This window comes from Amblyomma americanum, chromosome 1 (assembly GCF_052857255.1).
Source record: "Amblyomma americanum isolate KBUSLIRL-KWMA chromosome 1, ASM5285725v1, whole genome shotgun sequence".
NCBI lineage: Eukaryota > Metazoa > Arthropoda > Arachnida > Ixodida > Ixodidae > Amblyomma > Amblyomma americanum.
In genome coordinates this window covers 46,903,969-46,930,224 of record NC_135497.1, presented here as the reverse complement: position 1 = coordinate 46,930,224, position 26,256 = coordinate 46,903,969, and the positions used below count along the sequence as shown (strand labels likewise).

Below are 26,256 nucleotides of genomic sequence, written 5' to 3'. Positions count from 1 at the left end.
GGCGTCACTCTTGGGGACCAGGGGAGGGGGGTAGGGGATGAAGAGCGAACAGTGAAGGCGAACGGCGCACTAGCATATGTGAGGCTTTGTTATCAACGAGAGCAAAAGGGGGGGGGGGATGCACGCCCTTCTCAGCGCATACCCTCGCAGCCGGCGTGCGCCGAGCCGCGCGAGCGATAGCAGCGCCGCGAGAGCGGAGAGCAGCCGCTCCTGGCTCGGTAAGAGCGGCCTGGGAACTTTTGACCACCACTGTACGTGGCGGTGGGGAGAGGTAGTGATGTGGGCTGCATGCATTAGCGCTGACAACGGTGTGGCAGACACGCGGCACTGCTGCAATAGGCCGCAGCGTTCACCTGGTTACCAATCTCTCACGATCAACTATAATTTAACCGCCACCTGGCAGGGTGGGCGCGTTGCCCACCCCGAGTGCGGAACGCACTCAACGTTACAGAGGCCAAGCCGCGTGGACTTGCCCGATACACCACAGCTTTCGCTCTCCAACCAGGTTCAGCAGTAGTTGAACCGCAGCTAAATTTTTTTTCTCTGGGATATCCCGATATTCAAACTCTAGGGACGTTATGAAGTAGCAAGTTTGAATGCGCTTGCACTCAAGAGGGCTGATTGCTGCGGCTACAAATTCCACGTTGTAAACTTGTCACTTCATGGTTTCATTGATGAAACGATCGATTTTTATTCTGAATCGTGTGCTGTGAATATCGATTCACACGTAATTGACAGCACGTGCATTAGGCCCCCACAAACAACTGTTGTTTGTGGTATTTAGCTGATGCCTCGCCCCGTCCCTACACAATAAAAATAAAAAGCACACCATCATGACAATGATCCTGACGGTGGGAACTGGGCTAAATATGTGAGGCATATACATTGCTAACATTCAGGGTTAAAAAACACTCAGTCCGTTGAGATCTGCCAGAGACATTACGCATATCTTCCCAATTGCAGACCTCGATACATCTGCCAAGGAACCGGTGTAGAATATGCGGCGCACGCTACTTGACGAGAGACTGCGTGTTATGCTCGAGGCTCATTACAGCCATTCCGGCTGCCTGTTGCGCGCTTGCGTCGCCTGCCCAGCTGAAGCAGACGAGCGCTTTGTGTGTGCGCGCGTGCGCGCCGGCTAGCGGCCCTGCCAGCAGCAGACGATATCGAGGCTGCAAAACGGCTCGAACTGGCGAAGGTGGTTGGCGGCTAGCTCCAGACCGGCTGCCAGTAGATAAGGCTAGACGCTGGCTGCAGTAAAGCGTGGCGTTGCTAAGCGTTGCTGTGAAAGTTTCAGCGCTGTACGTGTAGCCGCGTCTGTGTTCGAAAAGGAAAAACAAAATGCCCGCTGAGCTCTTTTTCCTGGAGAGAAAAAGGGTGAGCCACAATCGCTGCCGAGCGGGATCGGGGGAGGAGGAGATCTAGAGCGGAGGATTCCCGGAATACGGGAAGGCTCAACCCTGGCCTCGTGTCGCGCCTCGCCGAGGTAGGCGCACGCGGTCGGCGACGAATCATCACAATCCACGTCGCGTCGCGCGGCTTTTGTCTCATGTCGGCGGCTCGGCCGCTCATCATCCATGGGGTGTCTCGGGCGGCGCTCTGCATGAAGACAGTTTGTGACTGACAGCAGCGAAATAGATGGGCCTCGGAGATGGCCTTTCCGCGAAACTGGGTTTAGCAGAGGTCGAGACAAGTCGTACCAGTGGGAAAGCGAGAGGGTTCGCGAAGCTCGCCGGCATAGAAAAGGCAATACTCTGGAATCTCGGTAGTGGGGAGTGTACAGACTTGTACATGCAGTGTTGATAGAGATGACATCTTCTTTCCCCAATCCTTGATTGGTTGTGTTTTCTTTTCCTCGAAGATTTATTGGATGATTGTTTGTGAATTTGACTAACTGCTTTTGTCCCGCTGAAGGCGGGGATATAGGGTTTAAAACCATCTTTGTTGGCGGGACTAAGTGATGGTTTCATCGGTTCATATTACGGATCAGAAAAATGTGAATAAGTTTCTCCTTGCTTGTATCTTTCTTTCTGTTTTTATTAATTGTTAATAGAAAGTTCAGCTTTCCGGAAGTGGCTTCGAGCAACGTGATTGAGCCACATCAAATCTGCAAGACCTCAAGCATACTATAACCATCATCACCAACATATTTTCCTCTATAAAATGCGGGGTGAAAATTAACTGTTACCCTTCGAAGGACACGTGATCCTCTCGAGAGATCCCCAACGAGGCCATCGGCCTTCCCCGCGGCTTCCTGGGAATTCGGCGTGAGTCCTTGACCGGCTGCAGGACCAGCGAATGTAAAAGGACCGTTCGGCGAAGAGGACCCCGAAAAAGAGAGAGGAACCCAGGGGCACGGCGGATGAAGCACAGACACCGTAAGCAGTGCCCTCCGACGAGTGGGAGGCCGACTGCGACCACTTCCCCAAAAAATCACAATCACCAAGATGAGCGCTGGATGCCGGGAAGAGATCCTCGGTAAAAAAGTGACCGCTGGCGTACTTCAAGGCAGCATTCTCGGGCCTCTACATTTTAATTTATACATTAATAGATATTGTTAATGAATGCCCTAATGTGAAATGTGTTATGTATGCAGATGTTGTCTCACTTATTTTCTCGTCAGTCACAGGTAAAGAAGGCATAAACCTGGCAAATAGAACATTGAGGACACTGCGTGAATGGTCATTTGCAGATCAGTTAAAAATTAATGCAACTGAGACAACAGCTGTTACCTTTAGAACAAAAAATAAATGCATTAAGGCACCATGCGATCGTATGCTTAGTTTGGAAAAGATTAAGGTTGTAAACGTATTAATATATTAAGGATAAATTTTAATTGTCAGCTCAGTTGGGACAATCATGTTGACGTTGTCATTAGTCAACTTTCTCGTGTCACCGGTATCAACAGCAGCCATCGGCACAATCTTCCATACAAAGTTAAGCTTCTCCTGTATAACTCGCTATTTATGTCCCGCGTAAAATATGCTCACGTAGTTTGGGGAGCAACTGCAGTTGCAAATAAAATAACATACATTCTTCAGAAGAAGGCTCTGCGTGCAGTACTTAACGTTGGTTATGAAGTAGATACATGCGATCTATTCAATCAACTCAGTGCTGTAAAAATATTTTAAATGTACCATGTTAGGCTGGCTGAAAGATACAAAATGAAATAAAACAAAATTTAAATCACATCAGCGACAGGGCGCACCTTTCGCTAACAGTACAAACTCACCCACAAGACAGCGAATTGTGGCACGTTCCAACATGCCGCACAATATATGGTACACATAGCCTAGCAAACACGTTACCCCGTCTTTTAAATGAGTTTCATGCTGCAAATGTTGACGCGTCCCTAGTATGCTGCAAAGATATACAGAGTGTATTGTAACATGCATATTTCACGGCTTTTTTGGAATTGTTTTCATGAAATGGCGTTCTTGAAGTAACCTCAGACGCGCTTTGTTTGTGATATTTTCTTTCTCTTCTTTTGTTTGTTATTATTGCTGTTTCATCCCCTATCTTGATTGCATATGTTGCTCTTCATGTTGCCTGCTGCCTTGTGTGTAGTGGCCGAGGGACACGTCAAGCCATATCTTACTGGCTCTTTTCCCTCGACCCTCTCCATGTGTACATGAGAAATAAAGAATTGAATTGAAATTGAATTGAAACCTCGGGACCACCGAAGCAACCTGACCGGGACCCAGATCAATTTAATATGATGAATTTCAATATCTTCTGCCTTGTCGAGGATTTGGTGTGCAATTCTGTGCATTTTTCCTTGTGCAAAGTTCCTTACTGCCCTTGTCGAGTCACTCATTATGACTCTACATTGTGTGTTGGTTATCGCCAGGGTGACTGCTGCCTCTTCTGCTTCCTCGATGTTGTTTGTGAGGACAGTGGCAGCTGTTGTTGCTTCGTCGTCCTGGTTTACAGCGGTTATCACGTGGCCCTTCCTGTCCTCATGCTTTGCCGCGTCAACGTAGGTTACCTCCCTTTGGCCACCGTAATATTTATGGAGAGCTTTAGCTCTAGCCAGTCTTCTAGCTTCATGTCTCATGGACTTCATATTTTTGGAAGCGGCTTAACCTGAAGCATCGCACCTTAACTTGAAGCACGAAGAGGCATTCGTGCTGTTCGTTCATCAGTGATTTAATACGGCGTGCTCTACAGAGTGGTCTTCGGCGTATTGTGCGAATCTTTTGTGTCGTGTGCGCAGTGTGCGTGCGTGTGTCGGTGCGTGTGCGCGCGCCACTCGCGCTCTCTTTTCCGTCGGCAATAAGACAGAAATTGAAAAACTGTATTATTAAAGCGAAAGCTTTACTACGGCATGTTTCGCGTGTTTCGCCGACCGCGTCGCTTTGACCTTCAGCGACCTTCAGGGCGTGGCGTGTGAAGCTGCGCCGAAGCCAATGAAGAGCGGGAGCTTCGAGACAAAGGAAACGCGCATAACTGGCTCCCTGGGAAAGTGGACACCTCAGTCGCTCTTTAAGCTATATATGGTAGTAGTGACGGATGTGCGCTGCATGCGTTGGCAATGAAAACGCTGAGGCAGAAACGCAGCACTGAAGCTAAAGGCCGTCGGCGTTCATTGCGTTCGTTGGCGTTGACAACGTTCCATAATGATTTGAGGAAAGAAAGACCGCATAACTGGCTCCCTGGGTCAGTGGGCGCCTCAATCGCGCTTTGAGGAACATGACCGAGGTGAGAGAGAGATGCGGGCCCTATTATACGCCACAGCTCTCGTTCTCTAACCGGGTTCAGCAGTAGTTAAACCGCTGCCAGTTTTTTTTAAGGAATTCGGGGCACGCCCCAGGGCCCCCGCACTGCTGCGCTGCACTCAAGTGTTTGCCACCCTAAATGGTTTTTATTATAATAAAACCTCCATTTTTTGGTTCGTCGGCGTTTACGCCAGTGTGAACGGCGGCAGACACGGAACCGGAGGAGAGCGATATTGTAAATAAAGCAGCCGCGCTGGCTTGGTTCTCAGTGTACAGGACCTTGCTTTACCGCTGAATGCCTTTTAGAAGCGTTTTAGATTTGAATAATAATAATAATAATAATAATAATAATAATAATAATAATAATAATAATAATAATAATAATAATAATAATTGGTTTTTGGTGAAAGGAAATGGCGCAGTATCGGTCTCATATATCGTTGGACAAAGGAACCGCGCCGTAAGGGAAGGGATAAAGAAGGGAGTGAAATAAGAAAGAGGTGCCGTAGTGGAGGGCTCCGGAACTGCCCACGTTTGAAGCAGGTGCCGAAAAATTGCTGTCCTCGCAATCGCTTTCGTGATTGGCTTCACAATCAGAAGTGTGTACAACACCTGTGCCTTACCGGTACACACCTACGGGGCAGAAAAGTACAGGTCCACGAAAATGGTTCAGTTTAAGTTAAGGACAACGCTGCGAGACATGGAAAGAAAAATGACATCTTGTAAAAATATATGAAGCGCACTCCGGACAATGCACAAGCAAGACGAAACAACAGAAGCGCTTACTCGCAACTGGGCGTTTATTCAAGAAACACACAAAAAAGAGAGAAAAACCACAAACAAAACAAAAGCCTTCACGCAGGCGCATCAGGATAAGTGCTCATGCAGGCGCGTCAAGATAAGAAAACTGCTTTCCATGCAGAACCACCATGGCATCGGCAACACACGTGTGCTGATTTTTACGGATGTGATAGGCCTCTGAAAGCTCTCTGGTTAGCTGATTAGTGTGTCAAAACAATATTTTGGTTTGGTCGAGCAAAGGCTTGCAACCGCTGCATTTCGAACAGTGCTTAGCGAGATTGAATGAAGGCGACTTTTTCAAGGACAAAAAAATGCTCTTGCAAGCGCACGCTATGGCAGCGCCCTGTTTGACCCATATAGGTCCGGCCACAAGAGAAGGGAATGTGATACACCACTCCTTTTGCACATCTGTCATAGCCGTTCCCGTGGTTCACGGTGCACCGCTTCCTTTTATCACGTACGCCGCTGCTAAAGCGCGCAGCAACCTTCACAGCAACCTTGGTATTGCAAGATACAATACCAACCAGCAAGATGCAATGCCAAACAGCTCAAATGTCGATTCTGCTTCAGAAAACTGATAGGTGTGACGTTGGGGGACCAGAAGCGGGCAGAGTGCGTGAGGGAACAAACGCGCGTTAATGACATCCTAGTCGAAATCAAGAGGAAGAAATGGGCTTGTGCAGGGCATGTAATGCGAAGGCGAAATAACTGCCGGTCTTTAAGGGTAACGGAGTGGATTCCAAGAGAATTTAAGCGTAGCAGGGGGCTGCATAAGGTTAGGGGTGTGGATGAGATTAAGAAGTTTGCAGGGAATGGGTGGGTGCAGCTGGCAAACTGCAGGGTTAATTCTCCAGACATTGGAGAGGCCTTTGCTCTGCAGTGGGTTTCGTCAGGCTGATGATGTTGACGACGATGAACCGGAGGACAAGGGTCCTGATGATATCAGTAAGCCCTTAAATCTACAAAAACAGATGAGGTCCAAGGTTCAGCGTCCTCACTTCTGGGGCCAGGGCTCGGTACGTCCCCGTGCCGGACACAAAGCGTTCGGTCCCAAACACATCACGCAGTAGCTGGTTGCACTGTTCGGACACAGGATCAGCACCAGCTTCGGCACATGCAGCTAGCTGCAGGTTAACGCCAACGCGTATTTTCCCTGTGCGGCTAAATTTCTGCGCTTGACTTTCAGTTGGTCTCGTGCAAATCTACAACGGCATCACTCACTTTTCCGAGAATCATCTATCGTGCCCCAACGTGCGAGTCGCTTACTTCAGTCGGCGTTAGAGTGGAATGGAATATTTGATCACTGTACCGGCGTTTGCGGATGCAGACTTTAGCTTGGCTTAAATGCTAATTGGCTACACACAGTAATGTAAATGATGCTGATGCGGTCATGATGGAATGTAGATTCTGGTCTACTGAGGACCTCATAGACTCTGGTCTACTGGAGTAAAAGCAGCCTGCACGGGGTATTTTTTTCTTTTTCACCTATATGTGAATGGATTACCTGGTAGATTCTGTTCTTTGGAGTAAAAGAAGACTTCACTGACTTTCTTTTTCTTTTTCGCCTACATGTGAATAGATAAGTCACAATGTTGTTGTTGTTAGCCTATCAAAAGATGGCACATACCCACACTGGGGGATCGGCCAAGAATCGGGTGGCTATTCACCTGAACGCAGTTAATAAAAAGTAAAAGCACGTGGGAGCGCAACACCGGTGAATTCTTCCTCATGAACAGAAAAGGGATGAGAGTTTTGATTTCAAAATTATAAGAATAATAATAAAGAGAGGGATTAAATAATAATAATTAGGTCAAAATGTAATTATTGATAAAAAAGAAAAGGTTGAAACACTTAGTAAGGCAGTCGGTGAGATTCTATCAGGAAATTTAGAACAGCTGTACAAACAGATCTGTGGCTGAACCCAAATGTGGTGGCGCCAAATGATAGCAAGAGCGGGCTGCTCAAATTAAGGCCAAGGTTCTGAAAGGGCTCCTCCAGCAACCTTTTCCCAGAGAGATGAATCAGGAATTTCATCAATGGCATTGATGCAATTCCCGTGGTTCTTGTCCCAATCGGTGAGGGTGCGATCATAATGAAAATCCCCAAACTAATTCAACAGAAGCTATGATCATTGACAGACCACTATCTGCATATCTCTGAAGTGCGTCTATTAGGCCGTAGAGGCATTGTTTGCAAGTCCTCAGACATCGCTTAAGAAAGTGGATAAGCATTTTTTGTCATTTCTCTTTTTTTTGACACCTTTTTCTGCTTTCTTCAATGCGGCTAACTTCACTTTTTCGTGGTTCATGCAGCGTCCACCCTGTCTCTTAGGTCCGTTTTTTTTTGTTTTTTCTGCCATGAAGTCATTCCTTTCCTACGCTCATCGCAGGCAACGGAGTTTTGCAAGTGAAAATACGAGCACAGGTGCATTGCGGAGATAGCATATACGCTTCCTCTGGTGGGTGCGACTAATTCGTGTATGTTTTATTTTCGAGAGTTCTCTTGTGGTGCGAACAGATGGGCGGACAAACAGTTCGCTGCTGACATGGCGAAACGAAGCTGTTGACGTAATGCCATCTTGCATTAAAAGAAAACGTTGGCTCAGTGTCGTTCTGCTGCCGGGCACGGGTTCGAACCCGGCCACAGTGGCCGCAATTTGCTGGAGGAAAATTGAGAAACGTTCGTGTACTTGAGACTTCGGTGCATGTTAAGGAACCTAAGGAGGTCGGAATTGATCTAAAGTATCCAGCAATGCACTTCGGTGTGCCAATAGCCTAAAATGTAATCAGACCACATGAAAACCTGTTGACATCCTTTAAATTTTTGAAATAAAGCAGACCTTAAGGGCTGCGGGAAATTCCGAGTGATAGGAGGCAGGTGTAGAATATTGATGCATGCAATAGTATATGCAGAAGTTGGCTGCCTCGTGCTCTTGTGCTGAGACCTTTCCAATCCTGAAATCGTTCTGAACGCTAACCTCTGGCTGCTCATGCAACACAATAATCCGCAATCAAACGCCCAAAACTGCTAATTCATATTTGTTCAGATTTTCAAGCAGCCGCGGTCTCAGTGGTTATGGCGCTCGGCTGCTGAACCGAAAGACACGGGTTTGATTCAAGCCTCGGCGGTCCAATGCGATGAAGGCGGAATTTTTTTTCAAGTAAATTTTTGACCCCCATAAACCATAAACCTGCTCACATTTTCAGTAACCGATCTCACAGGAACCGATTTGTCCTTAAGTTTAATCTCACAATCTGCAATTCTTTCTTTTAACGTTTTTGAGCATCTTTCATTCGTCGCCTGTGTCTTTGGCCAATCCCCGCAGTGGGTACTCGCCACTTATTCCTTAATGTAACAATAACAACAACGACCTCTGGGGTGCTCCACAGTTTTGTAGGGTTTAGGTGATTCCTACTTTCTCCTTTACGTAATTACGTTCTGGTGGAGTAGTTCTGGGTACGCATCCCTACCTTCGCACATCTTGCACCATTTAACACGGACCAGCGACCCAGGCGCCGCCTCCGCGGAGAATATCCTGTATTCGGGCCCCTTCCCACACCCATAAGGACGACGCAGCCTTGGCCTTTGAGTCCAACTGACTTGGCCACTGATACCATAGCTCCGGGCACTGTCCTCTCCAACCGCTTCGAACACCACAATCTTTCACGGGGACGTGTTTGAAGACGCTGAACATGGCTGGGGATTTTCAAACGGGTTGCCTGCTGCAGCGGCTGGAGTGACGAGTGCAAGCTCAATAACGTTTACTTTGCGCTTGAAGAGTGCCCGGATGTGACTTGAAAATCACGAGCAAGCAACGTTTAGCCGCAATCTCCTGGCCACCTTCCCCAACGCTGATCGCTGAGAGATAGCTGAAGCTGCACTGGACTCCAGGTTCCAGCGGAGAAGCAAAAGTGCGCGCATGTACTTTGAAGACAAGGCTCGTCTTTTCTAGCGCGACGACTCCAACATGACGGAGAAGAAGCTTCGCAACCTAATGCGTGGGTTAGATAAGCAGGAGCTATTCGCGGGCCCCGTGCGCAGCCCATCGCGGACTGTTGCTGAAGTCCTCACGGAGGCGACCACCATGAAGACGACGCTCCAACAACGGGCCCTGCACTACAATCAGGACGTCACCAGCTTTGCGCCCAGGCGGCTTGCGCGGACTTATTCGGTCCATTGTTCGGGAGGAACTCCAACGGTTCCGTCTGCCCCAAGTTGTGCCTCTTGCATCACTGGCCAAAGTCGTCAAGGACGAAGTGCTCCAGGCTGCACAAGAACAACCTGTTCCCGATGAGCCGCCGCTGGTCGACAGACTCCACACTGTTGTACGTCAGACGCCTGGCTACTGTCCCACTAACCGGACGCCTGTCATGAGGCCAATCGTTCCCTATCACGCACCTGCTCCCGCTGTGTCACGCCCTCCAAAGGCTGATTTTCGGCACACACCGGACCGCAGGCCCCTTTGGTACCACTAGGAGGAGGCCGGTCACCTTCGCGGTTTCAGACCCGACGCACCCTGTCCCTTTCCCTGGAACGTCAAGCGGCCACATGAGGCTGAACAGCATCTCTGGGCGCGCTAAAACCCTTTCTACTCCGGGCGCCGCGTGTACCGTTCGCCTTGGCCACTTCGTTACCGTTCGCTAAGCCCGGCCGCCCGAACAGATCCGCTGGCCATCATTCCTCGAGCCCCAACCGGAAAAACATACCCACGACCTCTGGAGGAAGGCCGCTGACGTCGGGACATGCCAAGATTCTCCATCGGGAAACCTTCGAGTTGACGATACCTTGATGAAGTCCGGCAATGAAAGTATCCGATACGCTGCTTCCGATTTGCGTTTGGCAATAAGGTGGTGAGGTGACCGCGCTACTTGATACCGGTGCTAATTATTGCGTAACGAGCAGTGCATTCACCCGAGAAATTAAAATAGTTCTTATACCGGGGACAGGGATCCACGTTTGCACTGTTTGGTGCTGCGTACTTCCTCCTTTGGGCAAGTGCACAGCATGAGTCGGCATCCGGAGTTTCAAGTACGTCGGCGACTTTGTTGTAATTGCCGAGTGTTCCAGAGATTTGACCCTGGATATCGATTTCCTGCAGGCAGACGGTGCTGTAATTGGTTTTCAGAACGTGCGGGTGGCGTTCTCGTCCAATCGGGCCGTGGCTCGATTTGACACCTGAGATCCCAGAAGCAACGCTCTGCGTATTTTCGAGAACGACGTCGAGGTGCCACCACGATGCAGCATCCTTGTACATGGGCGACCCGACTTATTCCCGACTACGAGGGCCTGTCGGACGGCCCTATTCCTCTGCAGCATGAGAGGGGACTTTCACTTGCCCGAGGCCTCATCCAACTACGTGATGGCTCCACCAACCTCCTCCTCATAAACTTTACAAACGAATTTCAGCACCTCGTCAAAGGCACGGCTGTCACCTTCTTTAGAGACGCTTGTGGGTTTCCAGGTTCATGCACCGCGGGGGAACCCCTCACGCCGATTCTGGACCACGCTACTTTTTTTCAGTCCGGCAAAATAAACCCCGACTTTCCATCAGTTTAGAAGGATATGTTGTCCGACCTGTTAGCAGATTTTGCAGACTACTTCACCTGTTCTTTAAGGTCGTCCTTCAAGCACCCTATAACCACCGATGAGGCTTCGCGACTCGCCTGCCACCGCCCATACCCTTCTCCTTCGACAAGACGAGCAGCCTTTAACAATCTGGTTGCTGAAGTGCTTCCCGACGATGCCATTCAGCCATCTGCAAGCGCGTGGGCAACGCCGGTGGGCATTGACAAAAAGGACAATACCTTGATTTTCTGCATTGATTACAAGAAACTTAATCATTTCACCAAAGAGGATGTTTACCCGCTGCCCAGAATCAACGACGCACTTGACCGACTGCGGGATGCCAGATACTTGCCGTCACTAGATCTCAAAAGTGCATACTGGCTAACAGAGGTGGACGAGAGAGACCGAGAGAAGACGGCTTTCGTGGCTTTCTTGGAAGACGGCCTGTACGAGTTTAAGGTGTTCCGTTTTGGTCAGTGCTCAGCGCCGGCCACGTTCCAACGCATGGTGGATACCGTTCTATGCGGCAGTCTTGTATGGCCTACCTGGACGATGTCGTTATATTTTGTATCGCCTGTCACCAATACATGGAGCGTTTGCGTATTTTGCTACAGGCTCTCAAAGGCGCACAGCTCCCAATAAAACCAGAGAAATATCATTTTGGCTTTATGTAAGTGTGCTCTCTCGCTCATGTTGTCAGCACCAAGGGTGATCGGCCAGACCCTGAATAGACCGCTGCCGTCTCTGGTTTTCCGCGATCCACTGACACAAAGGCCGTTCGGCGATTTTCAGGTCTGTGCTCTTATTAGAGACGCTGTCTTCAAGATTTGTCGAGAATTGCTGAACCGTTAGCCTCACTTACTCGGGACGACACGTCCTTTTTGTGAGAAAGCGAACAAGAGCCCCCATTCCTGGAGCTTCGCAGCCGTCTAGAAAATACTCCAATATTCGGTCACTTCGATGAACGCGTTGCAACGGAAGTCCACACTGATCTCAGCAATGTTGGTCTCGGTGCGGTGCTGATACAGTGGCTGGACGGTGCAGAACGGCTCATCGGTTACGTGAGCTGAACACGCGCGCGCTCGTAGACCAACTGTTATACGGCTGAGAAAGAATGTCTCACAGTATTATGGGCCATCAGCAAGCTCCGACAGTACCTCTTTGGGAGACTCTTCCGTGTTGTCAGCGGTCCCCACTTCTTAAGCTGACTGGCGAGCCTCAAAGAGCCTGCAGGGCGATTGGCTCGATGGAGCCTTCGCTTGCAAGTGTACGGCGTAACAATCGTCTGCAAAGCGGGACGTAAGCACCGGGATGCGGACTGTCTGTAGCGTGTACGTGTCGCAATGGATCCTAAGAAACCACCGATTATTTTCCTTTCCTTGGCGCTGTCAGTACTTCCTAGATGGCGCAGCTTCGAGGACGGACTCAGCGCCACTCATCGATTTCCCTCCACCCAGTGGGGTCGAATTATTGTCACGTCGGCACGGTCAACCACCCTGCTGCTACGAATGCTAGCATCTGCTCTGGTTGGGGGGTCTCCTCTATCGTTCTTAAGTTGTATCAGACTTTAGCACCGATATACACGTTCTTGCAAATAGCGCGCTCGATTCCTAACGATTTGGGAATTCGCCACTTGGATAGGAAAGCGGGTGGGAACATAAAACGGTATATTTCGCTTGCATACGCACGCTGCGCGCGACTGAGTCCCACAGCACTCGATTGCACCCTCTAATGTCCGTCTATACCTTAGTAACCAGCATTTGAAAACATCACCATGCTATAGGTAGGTTGGAACGAACGAGGTCAAGCTGCAAAGTTTTCGTGCTTAGAATTTGCGCCGAGGCAGATCACTTCAACTCCTCCATCAATCTTTTGCTGTTGTACGCTTGGAACAATCTTGTAGACGTGAATGCGCAATGGCTCAGTGGCTGTAGTGATTGGCTGCTGAGCACGAGGTCGCGGCTTTGGTCCCAGCCGCGGCGGTTGAATTTTAATGGCGGCGAAATGCTAAAATACTAGTGCGCCGAGGTTTTGGTGCACAATGATTGTCAGGTGGTTGAAATTTGTCCGGAGCCTTCCACTATGGCGTGCCGCTTAGCTGCTCGACGTCGGCATGTAAAATGGGCTTTAGGATTTTTACGTTTGTTTCCACAAACTTTTCCTGTTGACAACACTGCGTCTTTTTTTGACCTCGTACAAAGGCTTAGCTGCTTGAGTTCTGTTTGGTTAAAATTTCTTCAAGGTCGCACATGTAAAATATTAAAACGTTCGGGTTACATATTAGAGCGTGGTGAGTAATTAGTTAAAGCTTAGTGCTCGGAAATTCCCCAAATTCCTTCAAAAATGCGGGATCGATTATTGCATATTGTCACTTCTGCAAGGAATATCCTCAGGGAAGGGCTTACTGAAAAGGCGCGTAATGGGATGATTTCCAACAGCCCTGCGTTGCGGCTTTATTTTTTTTCCTTAAGCATCGTGTTCTCAGGCGCCGTCATCTTCGATGCAGTGGCAATATGTAGGCTTAGTAGCAATTCAGAGGCCGTTCCCACTTAAAATGCGTGTAGTACGTGCGCGAAAGTTATGCAGAATATTGATACCTCATGATAAATATCAAGTTAAAGCCACTTTTGAGACGTCTTAGCTGCAAGATATTCTGGTTTCTCGCTCCCTTGCTTTAGTCAGTACGACAACTAGGAAGACCTTGGGGATGGCTCGTAATTTTTCCCGTCATGAGTGAAGTGGGGCAAACGTTTTAGCTATATAGTGATTCGTGCATGATGTCGCTTATTTCCGCATTAGTGTGTGCATCTTCACTGACAAATACAAACGGAAATGTTGAAAATACGAGGGACGTATACGCCTATGGAAGACGCGCAGATATGCATTCGTTTGTCGCTTGGCGGAAGGGTATCTATGAGCAGTTTCAAAACTGTTTCGTCAGTTTTTGGCATGGTAAGTCCACTGCCCTATTCGTTCTCAGTTTGGCTGGGAATTGGTCTTTAAGCTGTCAGAGTGAAGGGCCAAACTGCAAAGCGTCAGAATTTGGAAAGAAGCCCCGTCAGCTGCACACTAGCGCCTGCCTCCACACGGCTATATATAGCCTCATGCAAGAACGTCCAGAAGCTCTTGTATATTAAGACCTTCCGCCGAAGACAACGCACCCGCGAGAAGGTCAAAACGCTAGACTTCGGGTACAGCTCTCTATTTTTTGAAGGACCATCCGATAGACTCAACGGCCACCGCTCACGAAGATGGATAGGCAATGGCCACTGTATGCTCTCGAATTCCTTTCATGAACTACAGCTAAGGGACTGAAGTCAAACAAGAAAGGCGGGTTCAATCCCGACCACGGCGGTCGATTTTCGATGGAGGCGAAATTCTAGAGGCGGATGTACTGTGCGATGTCAGTGCACGTTAAAGAACCCCGGGTAGTCGAAATTTCCGGAGGCCTTCTCTACGGCGTCCCTCATAGCCCGAGTCGCTTTCGGATGTTCAAACCCCATAAATCAATATAACAAAAAGCTGCCGCGGCTCTCGAGGGAGCTTAGGCGGCCTCCGACACTTTGTAAAAATTTAGAAATGGTAGAGCCTCTGTTGTCTCCTGGCGCGAATAAATTGTGAACTCCGACACTTCCAGACTATTTGTGTCCTACATTGATATTTAATTTAGGACCGGTCAACAACACCCAGCAGTGCAGAGCTGCTTCACGGAGATTTTTGGTTTACCTGCCTTGAAGGCGGCAAAATTAGACTGTTGTCTACGTGCGGGTTACGACACTCATAGTGATTCAGCACAATCCCGACGTTGCATTGCAGATTAAATGGCGCTTTTTTAAAAAAAATGAGATTTGAAACTTACCGTGGTTTCGCAATAAGCCATCGCAGCGTTTATATTTCCTAATTTAACCTTTACAGTGTTTCGCTCAGTGTAGAAAGAAAGCAACCAAGAAAAGGAGCTAGGAAGAATATGAAGCTTCGGCTGTTGAATCCGGCAGACATCAATTAATGCGCTCAATTTCAACACAGACGGTGGAGATAACAATTCTCTATATTTATTTGAAAGTAAGGATTGTACACAACTATAGTGAGTTGTAAACTCTACAGCGTATAGTGTTCAGAACTGTGAAGATGTCTTCCCTCAGCATTCAGTGCATTTGTGCGACAATTTATTTTGCGTAAGTACAGTTTGCCCTATAGGCCTGGCGAGAAAGGAACAATCGATGCTCGCAGCTCGAACGTGTCGATCATATTTTTAAGTAAGTAGTGTCTAGAAGGTGTCCTGATACACAGCGCCGTCATCTGAAAACGCAAAGGAAAGAAGGAACAGCATGAGAAACCGGTAAAATGAGAAAAGACTTAAACAATCAAGTAGCTAAACAATAAAAAAATACACTTACTGCAAAATGCGAGCTAGTGGACCCACACAGAAAAACTAAGCTTGCAAATGTGGCAGACGAAATCAGCATTGGCGGCATACAGCATTAGGCCATCTTAGTAATTATACTTTTCTTAAAGTAGATAGAGAAAGACATAAATGAGGTGGTCGAACTTGCAGCAGCAGAAATTGATTTGGCGATTGCAGTGCAGTCGATTTCACGTTACAGAGGCAATATGAACTTTTCCACTGCTGCAAAGAACAAGCTGGGACCATCAGCGGCATTGTTCGCAGTCGTTTACGTCCCCACTGGTGCTGCAGCTGCACACATTATGGTCCCCTAGTAAAGCTCCCATGCACTCTGGGCTGTTGCCTTCGCTGTGGTTACAGGGCAATAACTGCAACCCTGTCATCTGGCGCAACACGCGTCCTGAGCTGACCGGCCCGTTAACCGCTTACTTCTAGTACCCATAATGCGGCGGATGAAAGGCAGGAATTCTCGAACACAATGTTTCAGTATATTTCCTCGAATAGAAAAATTGGAGCAAGTGCCGAATACCGCAAGATAGCGACAAACTAGAAATCAACTGGCTATTCACCAGAAACGTGTGTTTAGGGCATCTAAACACACCACATGCAGAGTCGAATCAAATATAAACAACATTTTGTCAATCAAACCTTGCCTTATTTTTTCGGCAATCATCATCATCATGGTCGTCGTCATCATCATAATTAGCCTGACAATGCCCACTGCAGGACAAAGGCCTCTTCCATGTCTCTCCAATTAACTCTGTCCTGTGCCAGCTGTGGCCCAACTTCCTAATCTCATCCCCTCACCTGACTTTCTGCCGCCCCTGCTACGCTTACCTTCTCTTGGAATCCAGTCTGTTGTCCTTAAAAACCATCGGTTATCTTGCCTCCGCATTACATGCCCTGCCTAAGCCCATTTCTTCCTCTTGATTTCGACTGGGGTGTCATTAACCTGCAGCTGTTCCCTCACCCACTATTTCCTCTTCCTTTCTTTTAATGTTACACCTATCATTTTTCTTTGCATGGATCGCTGTGTTGTACTTAACTTAAGCTGAACCCTTTTCGTTAGCCTCCACGCTTCTGCCCTGTAGGGTGACTAACGATAAGATACAGCTGTTGTACACTTTTCTATTGAGGTATATCGGTAACCTGCTATTCGTGATCTGATTCATAGCTCGCTGCGTTGTTCTTAAATAAACTGAATCCTTTTCGTTAGCCTCTACGTTTCTGCCCTGACGTAAGAACTGGTAAGATACAGCTGTTGTATACTTTTCTCTTGAGGGATATTGGTAACCTGCTTTTCATGATATGAGAGAACCTGCCAAATGCGCTCCACGCATTCTTATCCTTCTAGTTATTTCCCTCTCATGATTCAGATCAGCGGTCACTACCTGCCCTAAGTAGATGTATTCCTTTACCACTTCCAGCACCTTGCTGCCAAATGTGAACTGATGTTCTCTTGCAGTACTCTTGAACATTACTTTGGTTTTCTGCATGTATATTTTTAGACCCACCGTTCAACTCTGATTGCCTAAGTCACTGATCATGCCTTGCAGTTCATCACCCGAGTGACTTACTAAGCCATTGTCATCAGCGAATCGATGATTATTTAGGCATTCTCTATTAACTCTTATCCCCAACGGCCTTTGAGCACTGGTTAACGCTCGTGAATGCGTGCCTCGTTTTCCTGCACTCAATATCTTCGCAGTGGTGTCATTCATTTATTTAAAAAGCACTGCCTACCGGGAACATATTGACACCGAAACCTGCGTCAAAGCTCGGTTCATTCACTCATTTCTCAGTGATCGTAAATTTCGAGTGCGGTTAGGCAGTACAATGAGCTCCGAAAGGGCGGTATCGCGAGGGGTACCTCAGGGTAGTGTCCTGTCCCCAACGCTCTTTAATGTTGTCATGACTGGTCTTCCCGCAAAAGTGCAAAAACATTGTAGGCATGTCCATATGTCGATATATGCAGACGACATTTGTCTTTGGTTAACCGGATATCAACACAAACGCTTAGCTCTATTAGCGCGACAGGCCATGCTTTCAGTTAAAAGTCACCTTCAAGGTGTTGGGTTAACTCTCTCGGTGGAAAAATCTGGCTTCGTCCTGTTTCCAGGTAGGGGACGACGGTATGCGCGGCTTGGCATAGACCTTGATCAGTCTTGCCTTCGTCAGGTTAACCACATACGTTTTTTGGGCGTCACTATTGACTCACGTCTACAGTGGCGACGAGCTGTGGACTCGATTGTGGCTTCACTATCTTCGCGTCTCAATGTGCTTCGGAGAGTTGCTAGTGAGCACTGGGGAAACCATCCTGCTTCAATGATCAGGCTTGACGATGCCCTGGTGACAAGTCGCATAATGTACCAGCTCCCTTTAATTTCCCCCTCGGTATCGCAGCTGGAACGCCTTGAGGTTTTGCACAGAATGGGACTAAGGAGGGCTCTCGGCGTTCCGCAGGCTGCTCCAAACAATGCAGTACTGTATGAGTCTCAATCGAAACCTCTTCGGCTAGCCGCTTCACAAAGACTTTTGCTGCAAATTGGCCGCCTCAGAGAGACTGTTGCCGGGAGAGCGCTTCTACAGCGCCTTCGAAAGAGATCTGAGTCCCGGGCGTACTTGGCTTTAAATACTCTTCGTTCTCTGGGTCTCGACCTTCGAGATCGACCTAAGACGTTGAAGCCACCTTGGTCCTTTCCGAGCCTCGATTGTTCCTTGACAATTCCCCACGTTCGCGCTAAGCGGAATTCTCCTTTAGCGGCAATGCGTTCACTCGTACTGGAACATCTTGAGACCGAATATGCCAGTCATCTTCAAGTTTTTACGGACGGCTCTGTGGACAAGGTCAGAGGATCTAGTGCAGCTGCTTTTCATATTCCGTCTTTGAAGTATGATTGGTCTGTTCGTTTTACTAAAGTCGTGTCATCCACAATGGCCGAAAGCGTTGCCATTGAGGCAGCTCTAAAGAAGCTACGGTGTTGTACGCCTCAACCTACTGTCATAATTGCGGATTCAAAATCTGCCCTTCAAAGGTTAGAGTACGGGTTCCCCACTGATGCGTTGAGTCTTAGATCCCTACGTTTGGTGCAGAATCTACATAGCAAAGGCTTCTCTATACGCTTTCAATGGGTGCCCTCGCACATAGGTGTCTTAGGCAACGAGATAGCAGACAACCTCGCCCATACAGCTCTCTCTAGGATTCCAGTACATGGAGTCCCTCATGAAGTCAAGCAAATGTTCAGAGATGTGGTGTTGTGCCACTTCAGTTCTTTGTGGAGCTCTCCTCATCAGCCATGTGTGACCAACGGTTTCGAAAGGTACCAAGCCACTTTGCTGCACCGCGTTCGCACGGATTCTGCTCGTACGCCGGCGTGGATGTATAAGACTGGCCTAGCGTTGTCACCATCGTGTTCAACGTGTGGTGTGTGTGGTGACAGAACATTACCTCTTGTGCTGTACTTTGTACAACGCGGAACGGGCTGTGTTATTCGGATCCCTCAAGAAGGCAGGAGTTCCTCACAGTTCTCTTCAGGACATTGTTTTCCCGCGCGGGAGCCAGTCGAGTAGAAGGGATGCTTCTCGCCTTCTTCTACTTTACCTGCAGGACACGGATTTGGCCTCCACATGGTGACCTCGGGAGTGTCTATTTGGGTTTTTGCGGACAGCGTTTCTGTGATTTCTATTTAAGTGTCGCTACGGTGGAGCAATTGCCGGCAGCAACTGCAAGGCTAATCCCACCGGTAGTTTACAACCACTCAACTCAACTCAACCATGAGTAAATCAATACATGGTAAATGTTGGCATGTCGCGATTCCTGACACCCGGCATATAATGGGTTAATGGCAACGGTAATTTTTCGGAGGGCTTGTAGAATTATGTAAGACATTTTAGTTTGAGTTTTATAGCATTTCTGGTTCCCTGATTATTAATTGCGGTTCTGAGGCAAACAAGTATTATTCATATGAGTAAGAAACCAGTGCAAAAACGCTGACCGGCGTGGTTCGGAGTTCACGTCTGATGAAAAGCTGGCTGATGCGTTTGCATCTCGTGCAGCTCCCAGCAGCAGCCTTTCTCAAGGGCTCCCTTCGGATGAACCGCGTTATTACGGCAGTCCCTGAGTTCGTAGCCGATAGAATAAAACCTCGCCTGGCGCCAGCGCCTACCACATTGTACCCTAGGCTTGTTTCCGAGTCGTTGTTGACTACAAGAAACCCGAAGCGCCTTTTGGTGCTGGTACTGCCCATTGAGTTTTATGTATAACGTCATTGTAATTTTTGAAGCGATTTGCCATGGTTTGGTAAATGAGGTTCTATACGACGCATTGGATGCTCACCTGCCTGGGACGTATTCACATTTTCCCGCAATTAGTATTTGGGCAAGAATTGAACACCTCTCTTTTCGAGCTCGAAAAATATCCCCGAATTTTACTCCCAAATTCCCGAAAAAATAAACGGGAAAACCAAGGGGACTGAATACTCACTGCTATACAGGCTTGAGTGCAAGCACTTCAGCTCAACGGCTAGCTTTTCTTTTATTTTTCGTTGTTCACAGTACGGTACTGCTGTTTTTTTGGAATATGACGCGGAAAGTAGTTTCATTTCATTTTGTTTATATTTATACCATACAATTTACCAAACAAAGTTTGGTGAAGAATCTCTGGGACACTCACCATTCAAGTCTGCCTTGGCCACCTCCTCTGCTAGCCAAGTGGCGGCTGGCTGCCTGCGAGACGCGCATCACGAAAGCACATGAACCTCATTTTTGCGCACGAAGCCTCCCGAGATCTGTTGACTTTCACACGTTTCACCTTGGCACCTTCGTGCGCAGGCGACAGGTAAAGAGAGATACACAAACACGTCACCTGATGTCGTACTTCAAATTTCATCGCTAATTTTGTGTATGAGGTGCGCCACGTAGGCGAATTATCCTGTGTAGCACTTTTTTACTGTGTCGTTGGGCACAGGTTAAAGGTTAAAGGGGTGCAGACACAAAGTTTTAAGGTGTCCGTTTTTTCGAACCGAAAGAGGTCTAGGGGTCTAGTGATCATGAGTATGAGCACAGAACATCATTCCGAAGCGTGAACAATGATTTACACACTGTTTTATGCCGGAAGTTATGGTCTCGGTCGGTGCCAGTGCTCACGGTTGAGCGGCTAACCTGGACTACCACATTTGTGATGACGTTGCCTTTGCCGGCAAGCACTGGCTGTTCCTGTGAACCAATGTGCTCGGTGACGTCACAATAATTGGGGCAAGTGCACCTTGGCGTCACAAGATGGGCTGGAAATGCCAAGCGGCTCCTCGGACAACATTCAAAATCCCATTAAATTTTTTGTATGTGCGACTCAATGCCTTCGAGTGAAACTTGCTAGAAGGCATCTCGTTACGTCCATGAAGCAAATACACCGTTTGCTTGCGTTCGAAAGTTTGTGTCTGCGTTCCTTTAAAAGGCAGAGATTTGGTGCTAAAGTGTAGCTTTGTGGCACTGTGCGAGTAGGAATTCTGAATTTCCAAAATGCGTTCTCAGCATTTCCTAGTGTGAACACAGCAGTTGACATTCTCATGATTTGAGAACATGGATTACATTTCAGGCTGGTGTGGTTTGAATGTTTTGCATACCTGCCATTTAAATAAATGCTGTGCTTAGAAGTGACTGGTGCACAATAATTTTAATTTCTTTAAATAAATTAAGGTGGTTATTCAAAAAAAATATTTTAATGTTACACAATAAAAGCCGGAAACTCGAGCGTCGCTTACGCAGCAGGTTGGTAGGACTCGTCAGATGAGCCGGAGCTTAATCTCTTGCCGAATCCTCTGGCCGTAGATAAGCTGATCCTTCGGATGTCCCTTTTACTCCTGGACAAAATAAGAAGAGCGAATCCCTCTAAACATCTTGTTGCCTCACATCAAGCGCGCCTAATTACAGCGTGCATGTAAATTCAAAGAATGCCTTATTAGTACGCCCGCGTCCTGTCATGTTTCGGCAAGGAGCCCCATACTACCATCTGAAGACACGCAGACAAGCGCAGCGGTATCTCGTGAAGTGCGAGCCAGTGGGAAAGCAAATGCTCGAGACAGGTAGCAAATCTGTCCTGAAATTGATAAGTTTGCATGGCAGCACTAAACATTTCTTTATTGCTTGCCAAGAAATCGACCGACCTCAAGAAGAGACAATCATCGACTGACATTTTGGGAACAAGGAAGGCAGTAAGGAAGTTCGAGATACTTCAAGGACCTCTTCCTTTTGATAGTAATAAAACAGGGAAATAATCACGAATGAGTACTAGGCTTCTCTCTGGAACGCTCCGAGGCTGCAATAAATAGTAGGAGGCAAACGATAACTGTAAGGAATGTTTGTGAACAAGGGGTTGTTTGTGAATTCCTGGTATGTCCTTTTAACTGCTGTTGTCTACACGCTACTGAGAAAATCAGTTTCTTGGGAGTGCAACTTTTCTACGCACCGGAAATCGTGTGCCGTCTGGCAAGGACGTTCATAAGTAATTCTGTCCGGCTGCCGAACCACAGGGTGGGATGGTGAACGTTCCCGCCTTCCAGATTCGATGCTTTCGTCGAATTTTCGGTTAACGTGAGTCCCAATTCTAAAATACGCACGGAGTTAGACGAGAAGTTGCAGTAATGATTAATATGGTAAGAGACGACAGGATCCGATGCAACCTCTCATTGTGCCCCTATTTTTTCTTTGTTTCTTACTGTGGAGAAATGCTACTTTTTGGGGTAACACTGAATATTAGCGAACCGGCCTGCTCATTAGAGTTTCAAGGCTAGAACTCGCGTGCTGTCCTTATAATTTGTGTTGTGGTTTTCTAGCTCCGTTTTCAATATTTCTGATAAATCTACAAAAAGTAAGTGCTCGTAGAACCATTACAGAAACCCAGGCGGTCGAAATTTAACCGGAGCCCTCCACCACGGGTGTATGCGTCTCTTGTTTCTTCACTTCCTCCTTTCTTCACGGCGTGGTTATTATGTCCACCTAGAAATGATAAAATCTTTTTCTTTCCCAAAAACTGATTATTATTCTCATTTCATAACACCATGAATTAAAATGGTGCCTGTTTGAACTGAAATCAAGGAAACGCTTTTGCGGCAGAGGCATTTGGCTCGTAGAGGTACGGACAAACAGCTATTTCGGCAAAGCGACGTATGTTCCTGCGTAAATAGCATATAATTAAATTTCTTATTTCTGCGTGATATTAAGCACGAGTAATGTCGTTCTGAGCATAAAGTTTTTATAATATCATTTCAGTTTTTTCATAATAGTCATTTCAGAAAAAAAGAAAGAAAGAAAGGAAGCAAGAAAGAAAGAAGGAAAGAAAGAAAAAAAAGGCAGACTCAAGCAGCACAGGCCATTGGACCAATATTGCAACAGGATGGTCCCACCCTGGTTATTTGTAGGGACAGCTTTGCCAATACAGTTCTAATGTTGGGCCAATTACTTGTGTTGCTTGGGGAAATACCAAAAGAAATAAAGAAAGAGAGAGAGAAAGAAAGCTGGAGCGTATATTAGGATCCCTTTGTGACAAGGACTCAAGGCAAGAACAAAGACTCAATGTGACAAGGACAAGCTACGACGTAAGTTTAGTCAGGGTCCCAAACTCCTTATGTGTATTAGATTTTCGACAGCCCTCGTTAGATGCACTGGTGATTACTGCAGGTTTCGCCTTATCTGGCAATAAACGTTTCACGCCGCGCGTGAGTCGAGATGAGTTAAGAACTCGGCACAGCGGTTTGCTTTCAACACCCCGTTAAACTTTCTATTTTCTAAGAACCACCGAAACTAAAAGTCTAGGAAGCGCCGATTTTCTTCTCCGTTCTTTACCTTGTTTCCTCCTGAACATATTATCAGAAAGTATTTTAAGAGGTGCCGAGAAATTTTTCCCGCCTGTTGAAAATGAAACCACACGCATATTAAAAGGCCGAGAGTAATGTGTCAGCGGCACTGAGACCATGCTCTACACAGTAACGTTATCTGGTTGGCACCGCATTTCGTCCTAGCAAAATTACAGAGGCCATCCGCCCTGCAGAGTCCTGACACTATCTGGAACCCAGATAAACAACCTCTGATATAGCACCAGATTCGGGACCGCTCGTGCTGCCTTGAATATTCACAGCTGCGTGTAAAGCGTGCACTGTTGCAGTAAATGTAGCTTTGCGGGTAAGCTAGATATCAAGAAGGCGAAAATTTGCGCAAAACTGGTGCTCACTCTGTTACTCGAGTAGACTGTCGGGAGAAAAACACCGGTTTATATTTCTTGTACATATCAAGCTTTAAGGGTCCCACACTGCCACGCTGACCACATTAGTCGTTCTTACTTGTAATCCATTGGATCGAAGTCGTCGTTGTCTAGCAAAGACGTAGTGTCAGGGTCAGCGCGCTTTCCCAATCCCCTCGCCGTCGAGATCTTCATGTTACGAAAGCCTTTCTTCATTCTGTGGGCAACAAGTTGTGGGTGAGCAGCAATATGGAGTCAGAAGTAGCCGAAATTAAAGGAATATTCATTCTGTGTCCGCATGCGCCACTGTAACATTTTCCTTGAAGAGCATTCTTAATCCGGGTCGCAAAATAAGCGAGTTGGTTATAATCCTGGCGAAGTAGCACCAGAAGCACGACGACAACCAAAGGCGGATTCGTTTTATATGGTCAGAGAGTGACGTCCACAAAGACGCTTGATAGATTTTATTTGAGAAAATAAGGACCAGATTTTGCGACGAAACCTATCAAGTCGCAAGTGCTGTATAACGCTGACACTTTGCCCGATTGACGTATACTCTGTGCACAAAACAGTTTGAAAAGTTTGCTATCCCAACCGTCTTTGCCTAGTCTTGAAACTAGCGAAAAGAGTTGATGTCAAAAAATGTCTGCAACGAATTGAAACTGAATTTTTATACAGTAGAACTCTGCTCAATCGATCTCGAAGGGGATCGCAATATCTTTCGATGTATTCATACTTCGATATTTAAAAGGTGGCAATAGATAAGCTGATCTGCAGACTAGAAGCAAGAGTACATTGCACCAACGCTAGTAAAGCGCTCCTTGCAGTGACGCGCTGCCCGCCGTTGTACTGGCAGCGCACCTGCATAACCTGCTTCGCATCTAAGCCGCAGAGGACAGTTGTTTGGAATTGCGTATAAGATGTCTAATCATGCCACCAGTATACTGTATATAGAATAATCGTTCGTTAAAATTAAGGTGCAGTTGATTCCGCAACGCCTTCGTTAGCGATGACAGGGAAGCACGCAAGGCGAGTGGCGCTGCTAGGCATTAGGCATTAAGCATCACCGCATGGACGTGATCAGGCGTTGAAAAGGAGTACTAGAGGCCGAAAGCCACCCTGTACCCCTCCGCCTTCATTTCACCTCGACATACACTTTCACAGCAGTCAGCAGGTGCCCAAGGACCCGCAGCCGACTCGTTCCCACGCGCGGAAAAAAAAAAGTGATCGAAGAGGATCTTTAGGAGAAGCGACACGTGCAGGGGCGCGGTTCGCCGTTCGATATAATGAGTGACCGAAGAAATTAGAGTTAAATATGATGCGCGACTTTCCTATACCTTTACACACGATTTTCAAGCGAATAATTTGTCTGTTCGATACAGCGAATAATACTAAATATCTGTATTGGATATATCCGGGCTCGACTGAACATTTTTTCCTGCATTCTGTTCTCTGAAAGAGTGCGTTCGAACCGAACCGAATGCGGTCCGACGCGGCCAAAGTGAAATGCTGTTGAATTGATTGATTGAGCTTGAGGAAAGAAAACTAGCTTAGAGTAAACGGCTACTTTACCCTGCCTTTCTAAGAATGATTTTACCTCGGTAATCGATTTGTCGATCACTCTATTCGAACTGCTAGTGAGTTATGTCCCTTGCTATGTCCCCTGTTATGAATTATGTCCCCTGAGACATTTTTGTCTCGCGTGTGCGCCGCGAAAATATAGCGCTAGGTTTGAGTCGGAGGCCGCTAGGACCGACACTCATATGAGACTCCGGTGCCCCGAGTAGTGTCCTTCAATGCTTTTCCGCTGCCTTAACGCAACACGGAGCGGCAGGCTTCGGCAGGCATCGCAACAGCCATGGACGGGTTGCGGCTGCAGAAATTCAATCAGTACGAAAGAAGGCCTGACAAAAATGACCGCTCTGGAAGCACAATGGCTGGCTAATGGAATCTGGTCGAGTGCTAAAAGACATGTAGGCGAGCGAGCTTGTCTGTCTGCAGGGCGCTCCAATCTCGACGTCCGTGACTCGAGCTTCTGCTAATTTCGCCTCACAGGACCCGAGGCGACAGCGGCCGAACTAAAGGCGAGTCTTACAGGGGCTGCTGCGCAGCGGGCAGCCGGTGCAGGGCCACGTGGTGTCCGAGCAGGGCGGCTATAGCGGGCAGCGCGCCGCGCTTGCCGAAGCCCCGCGCCGTCGAGAGGCGCAGCTGCTGGAATCCGCGGTGCTGGCGCTCGGCCCCCGCAGGCCCCACTCCGATGGGCGCGGCATCGTCGTCGGTGCCGCTGGCCTGGCCGCAGCCCACCACCACCGCGCTGGCCAGCAGCAACAGGCCGGCTCGTCCCAGGGCCGCCATGGTCGCTCGTGTGCGCTCTGCGACAAAGGAAGCAAGCCCTCTAAGGCACTATGTGCGCGTGTGCTCTTTTCTACTTGTTGAACTGATTAGTCGTGGTGGAAAGGATTTAGTGCATTCAACATGGTGGCGGTAACAGTAGCCGAGCCGACTACTGGCTATACGACGAATCTCCCTATTTT

General features: G+C 47.8%; 1 protein-coding gene across 1 annotated transcript; it reads right to left on the bottom strand.

The window, feature by feature from the left end:
* Nucleotides 1-15,309: 15,309 nt before the first annotated feature.
* On the bottom strand, nt 15,310-26,089 carry LOC144132611 (uncharacterized). The gene is made up of 5 exons (XM_077665147.1): nt 25,818-26,089; nt 23,823-23,939; nt 21,249-21,347; nt 20,162-20,214; nt 15,310-15,383 (listed from the first exon to the last, which is right to left on the bottom strand). Exons 1-5 carry the CDS (start codon nt 26,075-26,077, stop codon nt 15,352-15,354), a joined length of 561 nt encoding a protein of 186 aa, XP_077521273.1. The 5' UTR covers nt 26,078-26,089; the 3' UTR covers nt 15,310-15,351.
* Nucleotides 26,090-26,256: the final 167 nt, after the last annotated feature.